General features: G+C 70.6%; 2 protein-coding genes across 4 annotated transcripts; one reads left to right on the forward strand and one right to left on the reverse strand.

Moving 5' to 3' along the window:
• Positions 1-697: 697 nt before the first annotated feature.
• Positions 698-12,374, forward strand: ERBB2 (erb-b2 receptor tyrosine kinase 2). The gene is made up of 27 exons (XM_068919418.1): positions 698-909; positions 3,129-3,280; positions 3,379-3,565; positions 4,612-4,749; positions 4,863-4,931; positions 5,433-5,545; positions 5,689-5,830; positions 5,914-6,030; positions 6,329-6,455; positions 6,538-6,611; positions 6,719-6,809; positions 6,899-7,098; positions 7,241-7,373; positions 7,516-7,606; positions 7,707-7,867; positions 7,948-7,995; positions 8,219-8,357; positions 8,485-8,607; positions 8,697-8,795; positions 8,920-9,105; positions 9,195-9,350; positions 9,516-9,591; positions 9,691-9,837; positions 9,951-10,048; positions 10,135-10,305; positions 10,626-10,899; positions 10,990-12,374. Exons 1-27 carry the CDS (start codon positions 834-836, stop codon positions 11,343-11,345), a joined length of 3,744 nt encoding a protein of 1,247 aa, XP_068775519.1. The 5' UTR covers positions 698-833; the 3' UTR covers positions 11,346-12,374.
• A 301-nt stretch (positions 12,375-12,675) lies between these two features.
• Positions 12,676-15,668, reverse strand: MIEN1 (migration and invasion enhancer 1). 3 transcript variants are annotated; one of them, XM_068919439.1, is made up of 4 exons: positions 15,539-15,668; positions 14,978-15,075; positions 14,335-14,411; positions 12,676-13,888 (listed from the first exon to the last, which is right to left on the reverse strand). In XM_068919439.1, exons 1-4 carry the CDS (start codon positions 15,625-15,627, stop codon positions 13,805-13,807), a joined length of 348 nt encoding a protein of 115 aa, XP_068775540.1. In that variant the 5' UTR covers positions 15,628-15,668; the 3' UTR covers positions 12,676-13,804. The 3 variants fall into 3 exon arrangements, with proteins under 3 accessions (XP_068775540.1, XP_068775539.1, XP_068775541.1); XM_068919438.1 differs by having other exon boundaries at positions 12,676-14,225; XM_068919440.1 differs by lacking the exon at positions 12,676-13,888 and adding an exon at positions 14,123-14,259.
• Between the last annotated feature and the right edge of the window lie 293 nt (positions 15,669-15,961).

Below are 15,961 nucleotides of genomic sequence, written 5' to 3' on the forward strand. Positions count from 1 at the left end.
TCCCTGTACCCCAGCACTGTCCCCGTGTCCCCCTGCCCCAGCGCTGTCCCCGTACCCCAGCACTGTCCCCGTGTCCCCCTGCCCCAGCGCTGTCCTCCCGCCCCAGCATTGTCCCTGTACCCCAGCACTGTCCCCGTGTCCCCCTGCCCCAGCGCTGTCCCCGTGTCCGCACACCCCAGCACTGTCCCCGTACCCCAGCGCTGTCCCCGTGTCCCCACACCCCAGCACTGTCCCCCTGCCCCAGCGCTGTCCCCGTGTCCGCACACCCCAGCACTGTCCCCGTACCCCAGCGCTGTCCCCGTGTCCCCACACCCCAGCACTGTCCCCACACCCCAGCACTGTCCCCGTACCCCAGCGCTGTCCCCGTGTCCCCCCGCCCCAGCACTGTCCCCCTGCCCCAGCGCTGTCCCCGTACCCCAGCACTGTCCCCGTGTCCCCACACCCCAGCACTGTCCCCCTGCCCCAGCGCTGTCCCTGTACCCCAGCACTGTCCCCGTACCCCAGCGCTGTCCCCGTGTCCCCCCGCCCCACGACCGCCCCCCCAGCGCCCCGCGGTGCCCCCCGCGCTCTCCCCCCGCCCCCCCAGGAGCGCCCGGGCCGGGGGCGACGCCGGCGGTGGCAGCGGCGGTGCCCGGGGCAGCGGCGGCGGGAGCGCGCGCGGGGGCGGCGGCGGGAGCGCGCGGCGCGGCCCCGCGAGGCGGAGCCCGGGAGCGCGGCGGGAGGAGGCGGCGGCGGCGGCGGCGGCGGCGGCGGCGGCGGCGGCGGCTCCGCGCCGCAAACTTTGGCGGAGCGGCCGGCGCGGGGGCCATGGGCCGCGGCCCGCGCTGAGCACCATGATCGCCGCCGGCGGCTGCTACCTCGGCACCGGGCTGCTCCTGGCCGCCCTCTGCCCCGCCGCCGCCGCCGAAGGTGGGTGCGCCGCTGCCGGGGCCGCCGGGGACACCGGGGACACCGGGCCGGGGCCGGGTCCCCCCCCCCTCCCTCCCCTCCCTCCGCCGGCGGCAGCCGGACTCGGCGCAAAGTTGAGCGCGGGGCGCGATCGGGGGCGGCTCGGGGTGGGGGGGGGGGTGTCGCGGCAGGGTGTCCCGGGGGGGGGACAAGGGGGGTCCCGTCGAGCCTGGGGGGGGGGCAAGGGGGTCCCGCTGATCCCGGGGGGGGGCAAAGGGGGTCCCGTCGAGCCCCGGGGGGGGCAAGGGGGTCCCGCTGATCCCGGGAGGGGGGGGCAAAGGGGGTCCCGTCGAGCCCCGGGGGGGGCAAAGGGGTCCCGCTGATCCCGGGGGGGGGCAAAGGGGGTCCCGTCGAGCCCCGGGGGGGGCAAGGGGGTCCCGCTGATCCCGGGGGGGGGGGAAGGGGGTCCCGTCGAGCCCCGGGGGGGGCAAGGGGGGGATCCCACCAAGCTCGGGATGGGGGGGGGACAAGGGGGTCCCGCTGATCCCAGGAGTTGGGGGACAAGGGGGGTCCCACCGAGCCCCGGGGGGGGGAGACAAGGGGGTCCCACTGAGCCCGAAAAGGGGGACAAGGGGGTCCCGTCGAGCCTGGGGGGGACAAGGGGGATCCTGCTGATCCCAAGAGCTGGGGGGCAAGGGGGGTCCCGCCGAGCCCAGAGTTGGGGGGGGTGAAGGGGAGCAGAGACGGGGTAAGGAGCACCCCCCCCCCCAGCCAAAGGAGGGGGGTCCCGGGGCGGGGGGCGCGAGGGGAGGTTGAGGCCGGGGGGGGGGTTCTCGTCGCCGCCCCGGGGCCGACGTCGCCCCGCGCCGTACGGCCAGACCCGCCACCCCGGCGGGAAACGCCGGCCGCCCCTCGACGCCGCGGGGCACGCGGACCGGGGCCGGCGGCGACGGGGACGGGACCCGCTCGCCGGCAGGCGTCGACGGCACCCGCCGGCCCTTGGCACCCCCCCCCCCCCCCCCCGGCGCGGCGCCCGCCCCAGACCTTGAGCTTCGGACCCGACGCTCGCTGCCAGGCGGCGCGGGGAGGAGGGACGAGATGGCGGCCGTGTCGTCCCCCCCCCCCCCCCCCAACAGGGCAGCTGCCGGGCCACCGGGCCGCTGTCACTCAGCCGCCGGCCGCTCGTCCGGCCTCCCCTCCCCGCTCGGCCTCCGCCGCCCTCCGGCCCTGCCTCGGTTTCCCCGCGGCGTCCAGGCCGCGCCGTGGGCCGCCCCCCCCCCTGCCTCCCCACCATCCAACCCCCGTTGTCCCTAGCAGACGGATGCCATGCCGGGCCGCCGGCCTGGCCCCCACCGAGCGGCCTCGACGGGGAAACCGAGGCCCCCGGCGGCGGGATGGCGGCGGCCCGGCCCGCCCCTGCGTCAGCCGCTCGCTCCCCAAACATGCCCGACCTGAAAAGGCGGTTCCTGCCGGGGCGAGCCGCGCCGCCGCCGCCGGCCGCGGGGGCCCCGTGCCACCCCGCCGGCCGTGACTCAGCCGCCCGGCCCAGGGCGGGCACCCGTGGCACGACGGCGCCAGTTCTCAGCTCACCACCCCCCCCCCCCCAAAACCGGTGCTGCTGTTTTTGCCCGGGGAGGGGGTGTGTTGGGGGGGGGGGGTGTCCCCAAGCAGTGTCCCCACCGCGAGCCCCACGGCCGGAGTGGACACCCTGCTCGCTCCGGGAGGGGGCCGGAGGCCGCCGGCGGGGCCGGCCGGGGGCTCCCGGCATCCGCCGCCGCTCAACAATCGGGTCTTGTCTCGGCGCTCCCCCCTCCCCGGCCGGCGTGGGCAGAGCCTTCCCGCTCCCGCCCGGCCCCGGCGAATCCCGGCGTTGGCGGGAACGTCGGCCCGGGGAGCCCCGCGGCTCCCCGACGCCTGCCCCAGGCTGGCCCCCGCCGCCCCGCTCCCACCTCCCCGGACCGGTTCCCCAGCCCGGCTCGGCCCCGGTGGGGTGCTGGGTCCCCCCCCCCCCACCCCGGGGTGCTGTTGTCCCTGGGGTGGGGACGGCCACGCGGGACGGTGGTGGTGGTGGGGGGGGGGGAGCGGCGGTGCCGGAAGCTTATAGGAAGCTGTTGGAAGCGGCTCCGGAGATCGCTGGCGGCGGCGGTGGCCTCCGCGGCATTTCCTGCGGAGGCCGGCGCTGCCGGCTCGCGTTCCCGCCGGTGCCAGCGCCGCGCTGACGTCCCGCTCTGTCCCCGCAGTGTGCACCGGCACCGACATGAAGCTGCTGCGTCCCTCCAGCCCCGAGAGCCACTACGAGACGCTGCGGCACCTCTACCAGGGCTGCCGGGTGGTGCAGGGCAACCTGGAGCTCACCTACCTGGCCCCCGACGCCGACACCGCCTTCCTCCAGGTGAGCGGGTCGGGGACGCCCCGAAGCGGTGGCACGGCCGGGACCCCCCCCCCGCCACTGCCGGGGACCCTCACGCGCCGCCCCTCCGCCCCGCGCAGGACATCAAGGAGGTGCAGGGCTACGTGCTCATCGCGGAGAACCGGGTGAGCCGCCTGGAGCTGCGGAGCCTGCGCATCATCCGGGGCACGCAGCTCTTCGAGGAGCGCTACGCCCTGGCCGTGCTGGGCAACGCCGGCCCCGCCGGCACCCCGGGCCTCGGCCAGCTCGGCATGAGGCACCTCACAGGTGGGCAGCGCGGCGCGGCCTGCTCCCCGGGATGCTTGGGGGGGGCGGTGGTCCCTCTTCGGGGTTGGATGCTCAGGTTGGGTGTCCCCATGGGGCTACCAGTCCCCCCAGCGGTCCCTGCCCGGGGCTGGGTGTCCCCTCTGGTCCCTGCAGAGCTGCTGGTCCCCACCTGGGGCTGGGGAGCCTCGTTGGCCCCTGCTCAGGGATGGGTTTCCCCATGGGGCTGCCGGTCCCTCTGTGGTCCCTGCCCAGGATGGGGTGTCCCCACAGAGATGCTGGTCCCTTCCGGTCCCTGCCTGGGGCTGGGTGTCCCTCTGGGGCTGGGTTTCCCCGTGGGGCTGGGTGTCCCCTTGGGTCCCTTCCTGGGGCTGGGTGTCCCCAGGAAGCTGCTGGTCCCTTCCTGGGACTGGGTGTCCCCTTGGGTCCCTTCCTGGGGCTGGGTGTCCCCAGGAAGCTGCTGGTCCCTGCCTGGGGCTGGGTGTCCCCTTGGGTCCCTTCCTGGGGCTGGGTGTCCCCAGGAAGCTGCTGGTCCCTGCCTGGGGCTGGGTGTCCCTCTGGGGCTGGGTTTCCCCGTGGGGCTGGGTGTCCCCTTGGGTCCCTTCCTGGGGCTGGGTGTCCCCAGGAAGCTGCTGGTCCCTGCCTGGGGCTGGGTGTCCCCTTGGGTCTCTGCCTGGGGCTGGGTGTCCCCAGGAAGCTGCTGGTCCCCACTGGTCCCTGCCTGGGGCTGGGTGTCCCTCTGGGGCTGGGTGTCCCCTTGGGTCCCTTCCCGGGGCTAGGTGTCCCCAGGAAGCTGCTGGTCCCTGCCTGGGGCTGGGTGTCCCTCTGGGGCTGGGTGTCCCCTTGGGTCCCTTCCCGGGGCTGGGTGTCCCCAGGAAGCTGCTGGTCCCTGCCTGGGGCTGGGTGTCCCCTTGGGTCCCTTCCTGGGGCTGGGTGTCCCCAGGAAGCTGCTGGTCCCCCCTGGCCCCTGCCTGGGGAGGGGTGTCCCCACGGGGCGGGCGGGCGGGCGCCAGGGCTGGGTGCTGACGCCGGCGGCGGTGCCCGCGCAGAGATCCTGAAGGGCGGGGTGCGCATCGAGAGGAACCCCCAGCTCTGCTTCCAGGAGACCATCCTCTGGCTGGACATCCTGCACCAGCACAACGAGCTCCGCCAGGAGGTCTACGTGGAGAGCACCCGCAACCGCAGCTGTGAGCCCCGCACGGGCCGGGGGACGCCCGGGGAGGGGGAGGAGCCTGCGGGGTCCCTGGGGTGCTGTCCCCACGGGAGTCCTCACGCCTCCCCCCACCCCGCTCTCGGCTAGGTCCCGACTGCGGGAAGCTGTGCACGGAGGGGCGCTGCTGGGGCGACGGGCCGCAGGACTGCCAGACGCGTGAGTGCAGCGCCCGGAGCCAGCCCTGCCCTGGGTGCCCCCACAATCCCTGCTCCTGGGACCCCCCCCCCCACTCGGCTGACCCAAATCCCTGCACTCTGCACCCCCAGAATCCCTGCCTTGGGGAGCTTCAGTTGGCCCCCATAAATCCCTGTCCCAGAGACCCCCCCTAAATTCCCTGCCCTGGGCCTCCCACAAATCTCTGCCCCATGAACCCCCCACGTATCCCCCAGACCCTTCAGGGAGCCCCACTGATCCCTGCCCCCAATCTCTATCGTCCCCCCCAGCTCCGACGTGGCAGGGCAGAGGGGTCCCTGGACCGGGGTGGGGTCCGGCGCCAGGGCTCGGGCAGGCCAGCACCCCGGTCGAGGCAGGGGTGGGGGGGGTCCAGTCCTATGGCCTCGACTCCTGGCGAGGGGTGGAGGGCCCCCAACGTCCCCCCTCGCTGGGGGGAGCCTGGGGGGGTCCCCGTCCCCACCGTGTCCTTCTTCTCCACCCTAGTGACCCACACCATCTGCCACGGGTGCCCCCGGTGCAAGGGCAAGAAGCCGACGGACTGCTGCCACGAGCAGTGCGCCGCGGGCTGCACCGGCCCCAAGCACTCCGACTGCCTGGTGGGCACTGGGGCCGGGGGGGCCGGCGGGGGGCAGAGGGCCTGGCAGGGGGTTACGGGGGGCTCCTGGGGGCTGGCTGAGGGTCCCTGGGGCTGCCACAAAAGGTCTCATTGCAGCCGTTTGTGCCCCCCCCCCCCCTCCAGGCTTGCCTAAACTTCAACCGGAGCGGGATCTGCGAGCTGCACTGTCCCCCGCTCGTCATCTACAACTCGGACACCTTCGAGTCGGTGCCCAACCGCGACGGGCGCTACACCTTCGGCGCCAGCTGCGTGAGCCAGTGCCCCTGTGAGTACCGCGCCGCCCCGGGCGCCGCGCGCGGCCGCGCCGGCCCCCAGCCCTAACCGCCAAGCCCTCCCGCCCTGCCCTAGATAACTACCTGGCGACGGAGGTGGGCTCCTGCACCCTCGTGTGCCCCCAGAACAGCCAGGAGGTGAGCGTCAACAACGTGCAGAAGTGCGAGAAGTGCAGCAAGCCCTGCCCAGAAGGTAAACAGCCCGCGGGGCGCCCGGGCCTGGCTTGGGGGACGGCCCCGGGGGTCTCCCTGCATCAACTTCAGGGGGGCTGTAGGCTCCCTGAGGGGTCCAGGGGGCCTCAGAAGTGCCCTCGGGGGGGGGTCCTGCGGTCCCTGGTGTCCCTACAGCGCTGGGGAGGTCCCCTGGGTCCCTGCAGCACCCGGGGTTGGGTCCTCCGGCAGGAACAGGGATTCAGTGCTGGGAGGGTCCCTGGGGGGTGTCCCCCATCCCAGGACGTCCCAGCCCTCACCCAGCCCTGCTCTGCCCGCAGTGTGCTACGGGCTGGGCGTGGATTTCCTCAAGGGCGTCCGGGCCGTGAACGCCTCCAACATCCACCACTTCGCTGGCTGCACCAAGATCTTCGGCAGCCTGGCCTTCCTGCCCGAGACCTTCGCCGGGTAAGCCCCCTGCACCCCGTCGTGTCTCCCCGCGGGGACAGCCGGGACCTGCCCCCTTCAACCTCCATCCCATCTCTGCCAGGGATCCCAGCACCAACACGGCACCCTTGGACCCCAAACTGCTCTCGACTTTCGAGAGCCTGGAGGAGCTGACGGGTGAGAGCGACGGCACTGGGAACAGGAGCTGCCTGGGATGGGGGGGACATCCTGGGCAGGCTCGGGGACACCCGCCCTGTGCCATGACACCACTTTGCTCCCCACAGGGTTCCTGTACATCGCAGCCTGGCCCCCGAACCTGCCGGACCTGCACGTCTTCCAGAACCTGCGCGTCATCCGGGGCCGTGTGCTGCACAAGTGAGCGGGCGCAGAGCCGCGCAGGCACGGGGAGCGAGCGAGCGCGGCCGTGCCCGGCCGTGCCCGCTCACCCGGCCCATGTCTCGCAGCGGTGCCTACTCGCTGACGCTGCAGGACCTGGCCGTGACGGCGCTGGGGCTCCGCTCCCTGCAGGAGATCAGCAGCGGGATGGTGCTCATCCACCACAACCCCCAGCTCTGCTTCCTCCAGAAGGTGCCCTGGGACAGCATCTTCCGCAACCCCCGCCAGCGCCTCTTCCAGACCCACAACAAGCCCCCAGAGCAGTGTGGTAAGGGCGCTACCTCCCTCCACCGCAGCCCCACGTCCCCTCCCCTACCACTGGCCCTGATCTCAGTACCCAGCCCCAGGGGACAGGGCTGGGGGGAGCCAGCAGCCCCCGTGGCCCCAGGCAGTAACAGTGCCCCCTCCAGAGAGCGAGGGGCTGGTTTGCTTCCAGCTCTGCGCCAACGGGTACTGCTGGGGCCCCGGCCCGACCCAGTGCGTCACCTGCGAGCGGTTCCTGCGCGGCCAGGAGTGCGTCGCCTCCTGCAACCTCCTGGACGGGTGAGTGCAGGGCTCGGCCCGGCCAGCGGGGACGAGGGCAGGGCCCCTTCCGCCCCTGCACCGCAGATCGGGGGGCCGGGCTCAGGCTGTAGGACCCGTTCCCTGCGCAGACCCCACGGTGCTCACGCCCGTCTCCCCACAGAGCGGTCCGGGAACATGCCAACGGGACGCGGTGCCTGCCCTGCCATCCCGAGTGCCAGCCCCAGAACGGCACCGAGACCTGCTTCGGATCGGTGAGGACGTGGGCACGGGCTGGGCGTAGCCCCTGTGCAGGGAAGGGGCTGCCCCGGCCCCTCCCCGGACGCCAGGGTCCCTCACCACCCCTTCGCGCAGGAGGCGGACCAGTGCGTGGCCTGCGCCCACTACAAGGACGGCCAGAACTGCGTGCGCAAGTGCCCGAGCGGGGTGAAGGCCGATGCCTCCTTCGTGCCCATCTGGAAGTACCCGGACGAAGATGGCGTCTGCCAGTTCTGCCCCACCAACTGCACCCACTCGTGAGTCCGGGGCCGGCCGAATGCCGGGCACGGGGAGGAGGGCACCGGCGGCTGCTCACAGGGGCTCTCTGCATCCCCAGGTGCACGATCCGGGACGAGGATGGCTGCCCCATGGACCAGAAGCCAAGGTATGCCCCTACATGCCCCAAACCCCACATTCTCCTGCTTTTTGGGTGCCAGGGTGCTCCTCCAGCCAGGAGCCCCCCTTCCCCCCCCCCCCCCCGCAGACTGGGCAACAGCACAAACAGCACCACGTCCCCAAGCACCATCCCAGCGCCAGGGGATGGGGCAGGCCAGGCTGCCCCTGTAACCCCCGTATCCCTGTCCCCTCCGTCACCTGCTGTCCTGCAGCCAGGTGACATCCATCATCGCCGGTGTGGTGGGGGCCCTGCTGGTCGTCGTCCTCCTGCTCATCACCGTTGTCTGCGTCAAGCGCCGGCGGCAGCAGGAGAGGAAGCACGCCATGCGGCGGCTGCTGCAGGAGACAGAGGTGGGGCGCACGCGGAGCCAGGGCCTGCAGCTCTCCTGGGGTCGAGGTGTCCTGACCCTGGGACGGCCGGAGCTGGGCGCTGCAGGGGACCCAGCACCAGCATCCCTCACCCGTCTGTGCCCCGCAGCTGGTGGAGCCGCTGACCCCCAGCGGGGCCCTGCCCAACCAGGCCCAGATGCGGATCCTCAAAGAGACGGAGCTCAAGAAAGTGAAGGTTTTGGGCTCAGGTGCCTTTGGCACCGTCTACAAGGTGAGGGGCAGGTGACACCACCGAAGAGGGCTGAGACCGTCCCCTCCTCCATCCCTGCTCCACACCCCCTCACCGGTTCCCCCCTCCAGGGCATCTGGATCCCTGATGGGGAGAGCGTGAAGATCCCGGTGGCCATCAAGGTGTTGCGGGAGAACACGTCACCCAAGGCCAACAAGGAGATCCTGGATGTGAGTGCGTGCCCGGCGAGCAGCGCAGGCGGGCAGGGGCGGCCGGTGTGAGGCGGGGGGGCCGGTGCAGTGACGATGTCCTCGCAGCCCCCCCACCCAGCCCGGCCTCCCTTCCTGCCCACAGGAGGCCTACGTGATGGCAGGGGTGGGCAGCCCCTACGTGTCCCGGCTGCTGGGCATCTGCCTCACCTCCACGGTGCAGCTGGTGACGCAGCTGATGCCCTACGGCTGCCTCCTGGACTACGTGCGGGAGAACAAGGACCGCATCGGCTCCCAGGACCTGCTCAACTGGTGTGTGCAGATCGCCAAGGTAGGACAGGGGGATCTAGAGGGACCCAGCAGGGGGGGCATGGGGCGGGCACCAGGCGCGTGGGCCAGCCTGACGCCTGCCACCCCCAGGGGATGAGCTACCTGGAGGAGGTGCGGCTGGTGCACCGGGACCTGGCCGCTCGCAATGTCCTCGTCAAGAGTCCCAACCACGTCAAAATCACCGACTTTGGGCTGGCCCGGCTGCTTGACATCGACGAGACCGAGTACCATGCTGACGGTGGCAAGGTGGGGCCCGGAGACATGGGGACTGCATCCTGGGGTGTCCACGGGGTGCTACTGCACCAAGGGGGGGCCAAGTAGTAGGGACCAGGGACCGCGTTGCTCCTGTGGCTCCATGCCCCGGGGACGGCCAGACCTCCCCTAGTCCCGCTCACCTCTCTGTCCACCCAGGTCCCCATCAAGTGGATGGCGCTGGAGTCCATCCTCCGCCGGCGGTTCACGCACCAAAGCGATGTCTGGAGCTACGGTACGTCAGGGTGGCCCCAGCCCTGGGCATGGTGCCAAGGGCAGTGCCTCGGGGAGGGGCCGAGGGCATCACTCACCCCCTGGCCTTCCCCCCTCCCAGGTGTCACTGTGTGGGAGCTGATGACTTTTGGGGCAAAGCCATATGACGGGATCCCTGCCCGGGAGATCCCCGACCTGCTGGAGAAGGGCGAGAGGCTGCCGCAGCCACCCATCTGCACCATTGACGTCTACATGATCATGGTGAAATGTACGGGAGGGGGGACATGGCCTGGGGACACAGCACGGGCCACTACTGGGACACGTGCCCCAGCACCCAGGGACACCATGCTCCAGCCCTCACTGCACCTGGCTCTGTCCTAGGTTGGATGATCGACTCCGAGTGCCGGCCCAAGTTTCGGGAGCTAGTCACTGAGTTTTCCCGCATGGCCCGGGACCCCCAGCGCTTCGTGGTCATCCAGGTACGAGGGTCCCCGGGGGGGGGGTCCTGCCCCTCACCACTGCCTCGAGGCTGGACGCGGGCACTAACTGCCCCCCTCGCCCCCAGAACGACATGATTGGGCTGCCCAGCTCCATCGACAGCACCTTTTACCGAGCCCTGCTCGAGGAGGAGGACATGGATGACCTGGTGGACGCCGAGGAGTACCTGGTCCCTCACCAAGGCTTCTTCAGCGCTGAGACCTCCACCACCTACCGCAGCCGCATCTCCTCCACGCGGGTACGCACACACCCTCGCTGGGCAGGGGCCAGGCGCTGGCGCAGGGACGGGCTGTCCAGAGCCCTTGTTTCTGGCAGAGGGTTTGGGTAACCTGGTGCCACCATTGCCCGGGCACCTCTGGCGCTCAAGGGCATGAGCCAGGGCCAGGAAAGGCTGCAGCTGTGTGCGAGCCGGGGGACATGGGTGGGAAGTCCCTCACGCTGCCCAAGGGGGCCCAGCCTGTCTACAGACCCCAGGAGGGGGAACTCAGCGCCGTGGCCTGGCGTAACGGCCCTGGCCCTCGCATCGTGCCTGACTCCTGTACCCTGTCCCGCACCCAGAGCGCCGCAGAGAGCCCGGCGGACGCAGAGGAGAGCGAGGACTTGGCCGCCTTCCCCTTCCCGCCCCAGAGCCTGGCGGAGGGGCCGGAGAGCCCCGCTCCGGAGGCGCTGGAGGGGGATGCTGGGGCCAAGGCGGCCTTGCAGAGCCCACCGGCGCGGGAGCCCAGCACCCCGCAGCGGTACAGCGAGGACCCCACGGGGCTGCCGAGCGACGAGAACGAGGGCCTGGAAACCGACGGCTTTGCTGCCCTGACCCCCCGCGCTGCCATGCCAGGTAGGAAGGGGTGGGAGGCAGCAGCCCCCCCCACCTCCGGGGGCTGCACACGTGTTGGGCTGGCCCCTGATGTGCCCCTTGTCCCCACAGAGTACGTGAACCAGGCTGGGGAGCCCCGGTCTCCTCCCCGGCACCCTCGAGCACCGCCGTCCCCGCCGGACAAGCCCAAAGGCCACCAGGGCAAGAACGGGCTCGTCAAGGAACCAAAGCACCCCTTCGCGGGGCCCTTCGGCCACGCCGTGGAGAACCCCGAGTACCTGGCGCCCCCCAGCCTGCCCACCCCCGGCCCCTTCAACCAGGCCTTCGACAACCCCTACTACTGGAACCAGGACCCCTCCAAGGCCGGTGGCCCCGAGGCCGGCTCCAGCACAACACCCACGGCCGAGAACCCCGAGTACCTTGGCCTTGCAGACCCCGTCGCACGGCCCACAGACGCGGCCGTGTAGGGCCCGGCTGCAGAGAGACCCCCCCCCTTCACTGAGGCAGCTTGGGGAGGGACGGCGCACAGCGGCCCACGGATGCGGAGCTGGGCTGGGGCTGGCGGCCGGAGGCCATCCCCTCTCCGGACATCCCCGGGGGCATCCGTGCTAACGCAGCGGGGCTGGCAGAGCCCAGGATGCTGTGGGACAAAGCGCGGCAGCGTGCGTGGCGACGTTTCGGGCCAGATGCTGCTCCTGAGCTGGGTGCCGGCAGGGGTAACCCGAACGCCCCGCGTGAGCAGGGCTGCTCAGGGCACGTAGCTCAGGCTGCGAAGGGGAGCAGCGCAGGGAGCTCTGCCCCGCAGCCGGCAGGACCAGGCCGGCCGCACTCCAGCACAGCCTTCCCTTGTCGCCGGCAAGCGCCAAGCTCAAAAGCTGCAAACCCTCCTGGGAACAGGGCCTGGATGCCGCGGGGCCCTTTGCGCCCGCGCAGAGGGCGCTGGTCGTGCCCGGAGCAGGACGAGGGAAGCCAGAGGCAGCAACGCCCTGGGAACTGCTTACTGCGCACGGCTGAGCCACCCTCCGCCGGGGCTCCGGAGACACCTCTGCCGACAGGAGCCGGCGCTCACAGCACCGACAGCCAGGGAGCGGAGACCCAGCAGGAGCCAGCCGGGCACGCACACCTCCTCACCGCTGTGCTATTCATTGCTGTTTTCTACATCCGCTGCCGCTTCCCTCCTCAGCCCCGTTGGGCTCCATATCAAGCTAACGGCCCACAGCCCTCATCCCTCTGCCCCAGCAGCAGCCCAAAGACTTCTCCGTTACCGCTCGCAGCTCCAGGCCTGTCCCAGCCCGGTCAGTCCGTGCCGGGAGCATCGCTCACGTCACCCTCCCCATCCCGGAGCCCGAGCCGCGCCGGGACACACAGACTTGCACTGAGACCAGGTTGACGCAGCCGCCAGGCCTCTGCGTCAGCTCAGGTACCTGCTGGATTATTTTGAAGCCGACTGTATCACACCTAGATGTATATTTGATAATTGTACATTGTTTTTCTACTCTGCTTGTCTGGCTGGTTCTCCCCGTTCTCCGGTGTCTGCCCTCTCCCATCGGCAGCTGACACAGGGCCAGGGAGGCAGCTCCGTCTCCCAGGGACCAGTGTTTCCCTTCCCTCCTGGCCCCACCGGGCTCAGCTCACACCCAAGGAGGTAACAGAGGGCAGGACATGCTGACCTGGACAGTAAAAGCCTTAAACCCACCCCGGCCAAGGCCAGGCCAGGAGGACCTGAGCTAGCCCCACTTTCTCACCTTGGTAGCCACATCCCACCTACCCTCTCGAGGGACAGATACAAAGAAGGGCCACGTTTTCCTTTGTCCTTTATTCAGCACTGGGCCATCGGGTTTATACACAGTATAGAATAAATAAGGTGCCTCACCCTCTGCTCGGCATGTGGGCTCCGCGCCAGGGGAGCGGCGCTGCGGGCACCGCCGGCCCCCCCCCCGCCCCTGGCACGGCCACACTCCCCCTGGGCTCGGGCTCGGCTGCCCCGTGGCAAAGGGCAGGGTCATGACAGGCGGAAAGCGAGAGCTGAGCACAAGAGCCTGAGAAAGGGGAGGGGAGGAAAGCTTGCAGCCGTTAAATAAACCTCTTGGCTCCGGGGACAGAGCCCAGCAGGGGTTCCCATGCCCAGACAGGGCAGCCAGTCCCCACTGCCTTCGCACCAGTTTAAACAGTGACAGGAGGGACTTTAATCATTAACAAATCATGCCAAAGTTTACAGAAAGTGGTTTCCCTCTGCATTAACCTCCTGGAAGGTCTGAATCTGCAAACGCCAGGCTTGGCTCCCCCAAGGGCTGAGCAGAGCGTTCATGGGCCCCACGGCGCAGGGGGCACCCGAGGGTTTGCTGAAGTCCCCCAAAACTCCAGCAGTTACTGGAGAAAAGCCCTCCCCTGCGCTGCTGGGCTCTCGAAGGAGCCCAAGCCTGGAGAGAGGAAGGGGGACGGCAAAGGCAGGCAGGGAAGCTGCTCTCCCTGCCTCGGGGGAAGCTAAGCAGTACTACAGTCGCATCCTTCAGCGGGCCAGGACCGATGGGGGCACACCGCCCTGGTGCTGCGCCTGGTTACAGCCACGCGGCCGCTTCAGCTGCCCCCGGCGCATCGAGCAGCCTGGATCCAGCGTCAGCGAGAGCTGGGATCTCAGCTGCCGCGGCCCGAGGGAACGGGCCAGGACGCTCCCCCTACGGCCATCACAGCAGGGCTGCCCCAGCATCACCAGCACCCGCAGCCCTGCCGCTGCCAGCTCTCACCCCTGCCCACCGCGGCGGCCTTCCCCGGGAGGCTCCTCACGCGCCCGCGTTCCCCCGACGTCCCCGGCCGCGCAGAGTGCTAACAGAGGCGGAGAGGAGCAAAGCACAGGGGTGCTGAGGGGGAAACGGGCCAGCCAGTGGGTGCTGGGAGATCCCAGCTCAGCAGGGGGACACAGCCAGGGCTACAGGATGACGCATGGCGGGCGGCTGTTGGTGATTTTCTCGAGTGGTTCCCCATTCCTAGCTCTGCGAATCGCTTCGATCAGCTGAGGAGACAGAGGGGAAGGGGTCGCGCTCACCAGCCAGCCTCGAGCAGCAGCCCGGCTTGCGTCGCAGACAGGCGCTTCGCAGGGGGCCGCAGCGGCCTGCAGCACTCAAATGCCCAAAGCGCAGCAGACGCCACGTCGGCCCCAGCGCCAACCACCGGGCTGAAGGGACAAGAGAGGAGCCCCAGGAACCTTCCCCTGCGTGAGCGGCAGCTCAGGCTCACACCCGGAGCGGCTGCTGCCGGGGGATGCAGGTGGGATCGAAGCGTGGTGGGAACGTGAGGCTTCCCCATGCTCCGCAGAACTCACAGGTGATGAAACGGAGACACGGAGAAGCCTCAAAAGGGAAAAACCGGTCACAGGAGACCTTGCTGCAAAAACAAGCCTCCCTCTAGGGCCCATCCAAACCGGCTGACGCAAGGAGCTTGCTGGGCCCCGGTACTTACATCCTTCTCGTAGGGAAAGCCTCCGTTCTCCAACTTGGAGAAGACCAGCTGCCCATTGATTTCAATCTCAAAGGCACCTTGAAAACACGCAGAGCCGAGCTGTAAGCCGTGCTGCTGCCCCACACTGTGCTGTTAAACCCCACACCAGTCCCGTAACCGTTCCTGTCACTGCAACAAGCGTCTGAGAGGCAGAAACACCGCAGCTGGGACCAGGTTATCTCCAGACCTGCCAGAACATACCCTCCACGGCAGGACTGGGCCAGCAGGAGGCAGAGCACAGGGCAGCAGCCCCCAGAGAGATATGAGGGCTTCTGCCTTGCTCCGGGCAGACCCACAGGCTCCTGAAAGCCTCTGCGTCCCCAAAGACCGGGGTGAGGGGCAGGGACATCCCCCATGACGTGCAGCTATCGTGCAAGCAATGCACAAACCGCCCCAGGAGCCTCGACGCACAGCTCAAAATCAGAGACCCATCTTCACCCCTAGCGTTAAACCCGTTCAGCCCCTCCACTCTCCCCACACGTTACCGAGGGATGGGGCTACGAGACTGCAGACTGTGACAGGGCCAAAACTACTGTAAGAGCAGCGGTGGACAAACGCGTGGCGCTCGCCACAGCCCCACGGAAGGGCGAGCGCAGGGCCGTACCTGTGCCCCCGAGCCGGGACTCGATCTCGATGTCGGGGTACTCCTCCTTCACGGCGCTCGCCAGCTCCTGGTACGTGGGCTCGAACCCGCAGGGCTCACTGGGTGCAGCAGGGGGAGAACCGGGGTCAGGAACAGGGGCACGGCTGCGGGAGTGGGGAGCAAGGGGCACCCCGACAGCACCCCCCACCCCGTCGCCCCCAACCCCAACAACCTCCTGACAGCCCCCCAAGCCAGCATCCACCTCCCCTGCGCTGCCGGCCCCCCGCGCCCCCTCCCCAAACCCCTCCAACCCCTCTGAGCCCCCCCCAGGCCCCCACCCCTAAAAAGCCCCTCAGCCCCCCAAACCCCCCTGCACTCCCCCAGCCCCCCCTCCAGCTCCGACCCCCCCAGCCCTGAAAGGCCCCCCCAAACCCTGCTACCAGCCCCCCGCTCCGGCTCCTCCGCACCGCCCCAGCCCCCCCCCTCACACCCCGAAAGGCCCCTCAGCCCCCTCCGGCTCCCCCAAATCACCCGCTTCCCGCCGCCCCGCAGAGGCCTCTCCGCCGGCCCCCGAGCACTCACCAGTACTCCACCACGATGCGGACCCGCTGCCCGGCCCCGGTCGTCGCCGCCGCCGCCGCCTCAGTCCCGGCCTCGGCCCCGCCGCTCATGGCCGCCCCGGCCGCCACCGGCTGCCGCCCGCTTCCGGGTGACGCCCACGTGAGCGCGGCGCTTCCGGCCTCTCTGCCCCGCCCTCTCGTCTGCTCCGCTCGGCGCCGGCCGCGCCCGCCCCCTGCCGGCGGGAGGAGCGCGCAGCGGCGGCTGCGGCCCGACGGGGACCCCGCGGGAGCCTCACGGCACCCACGAGAGTCCTAGAGCACCCGCGGGAGCTCTATAGCACCCAAGGGGGTCCCAGAGCACCCATGGGAGCCCTGTAACACTTATTGGAGCCCCACGGCACCCACTGGAACCCTAGAGCACCCACGGGAGCCCCACGGCACCCAA

This window comes from Struthio camelus, chromosome 25 (genome assembly GCF_040807025.1).
Source record: "Struthio camelus isolate bStrCam1 chromosome 25, bStrCam1.hap1, whole genome shotgun sequence".
Classification (NCBI taxonomy): Eukaryota; Metazoa; Chordata; class Aves; order Struthioniformes; family Struthionidae; genus Struthio; species Struthio camelus.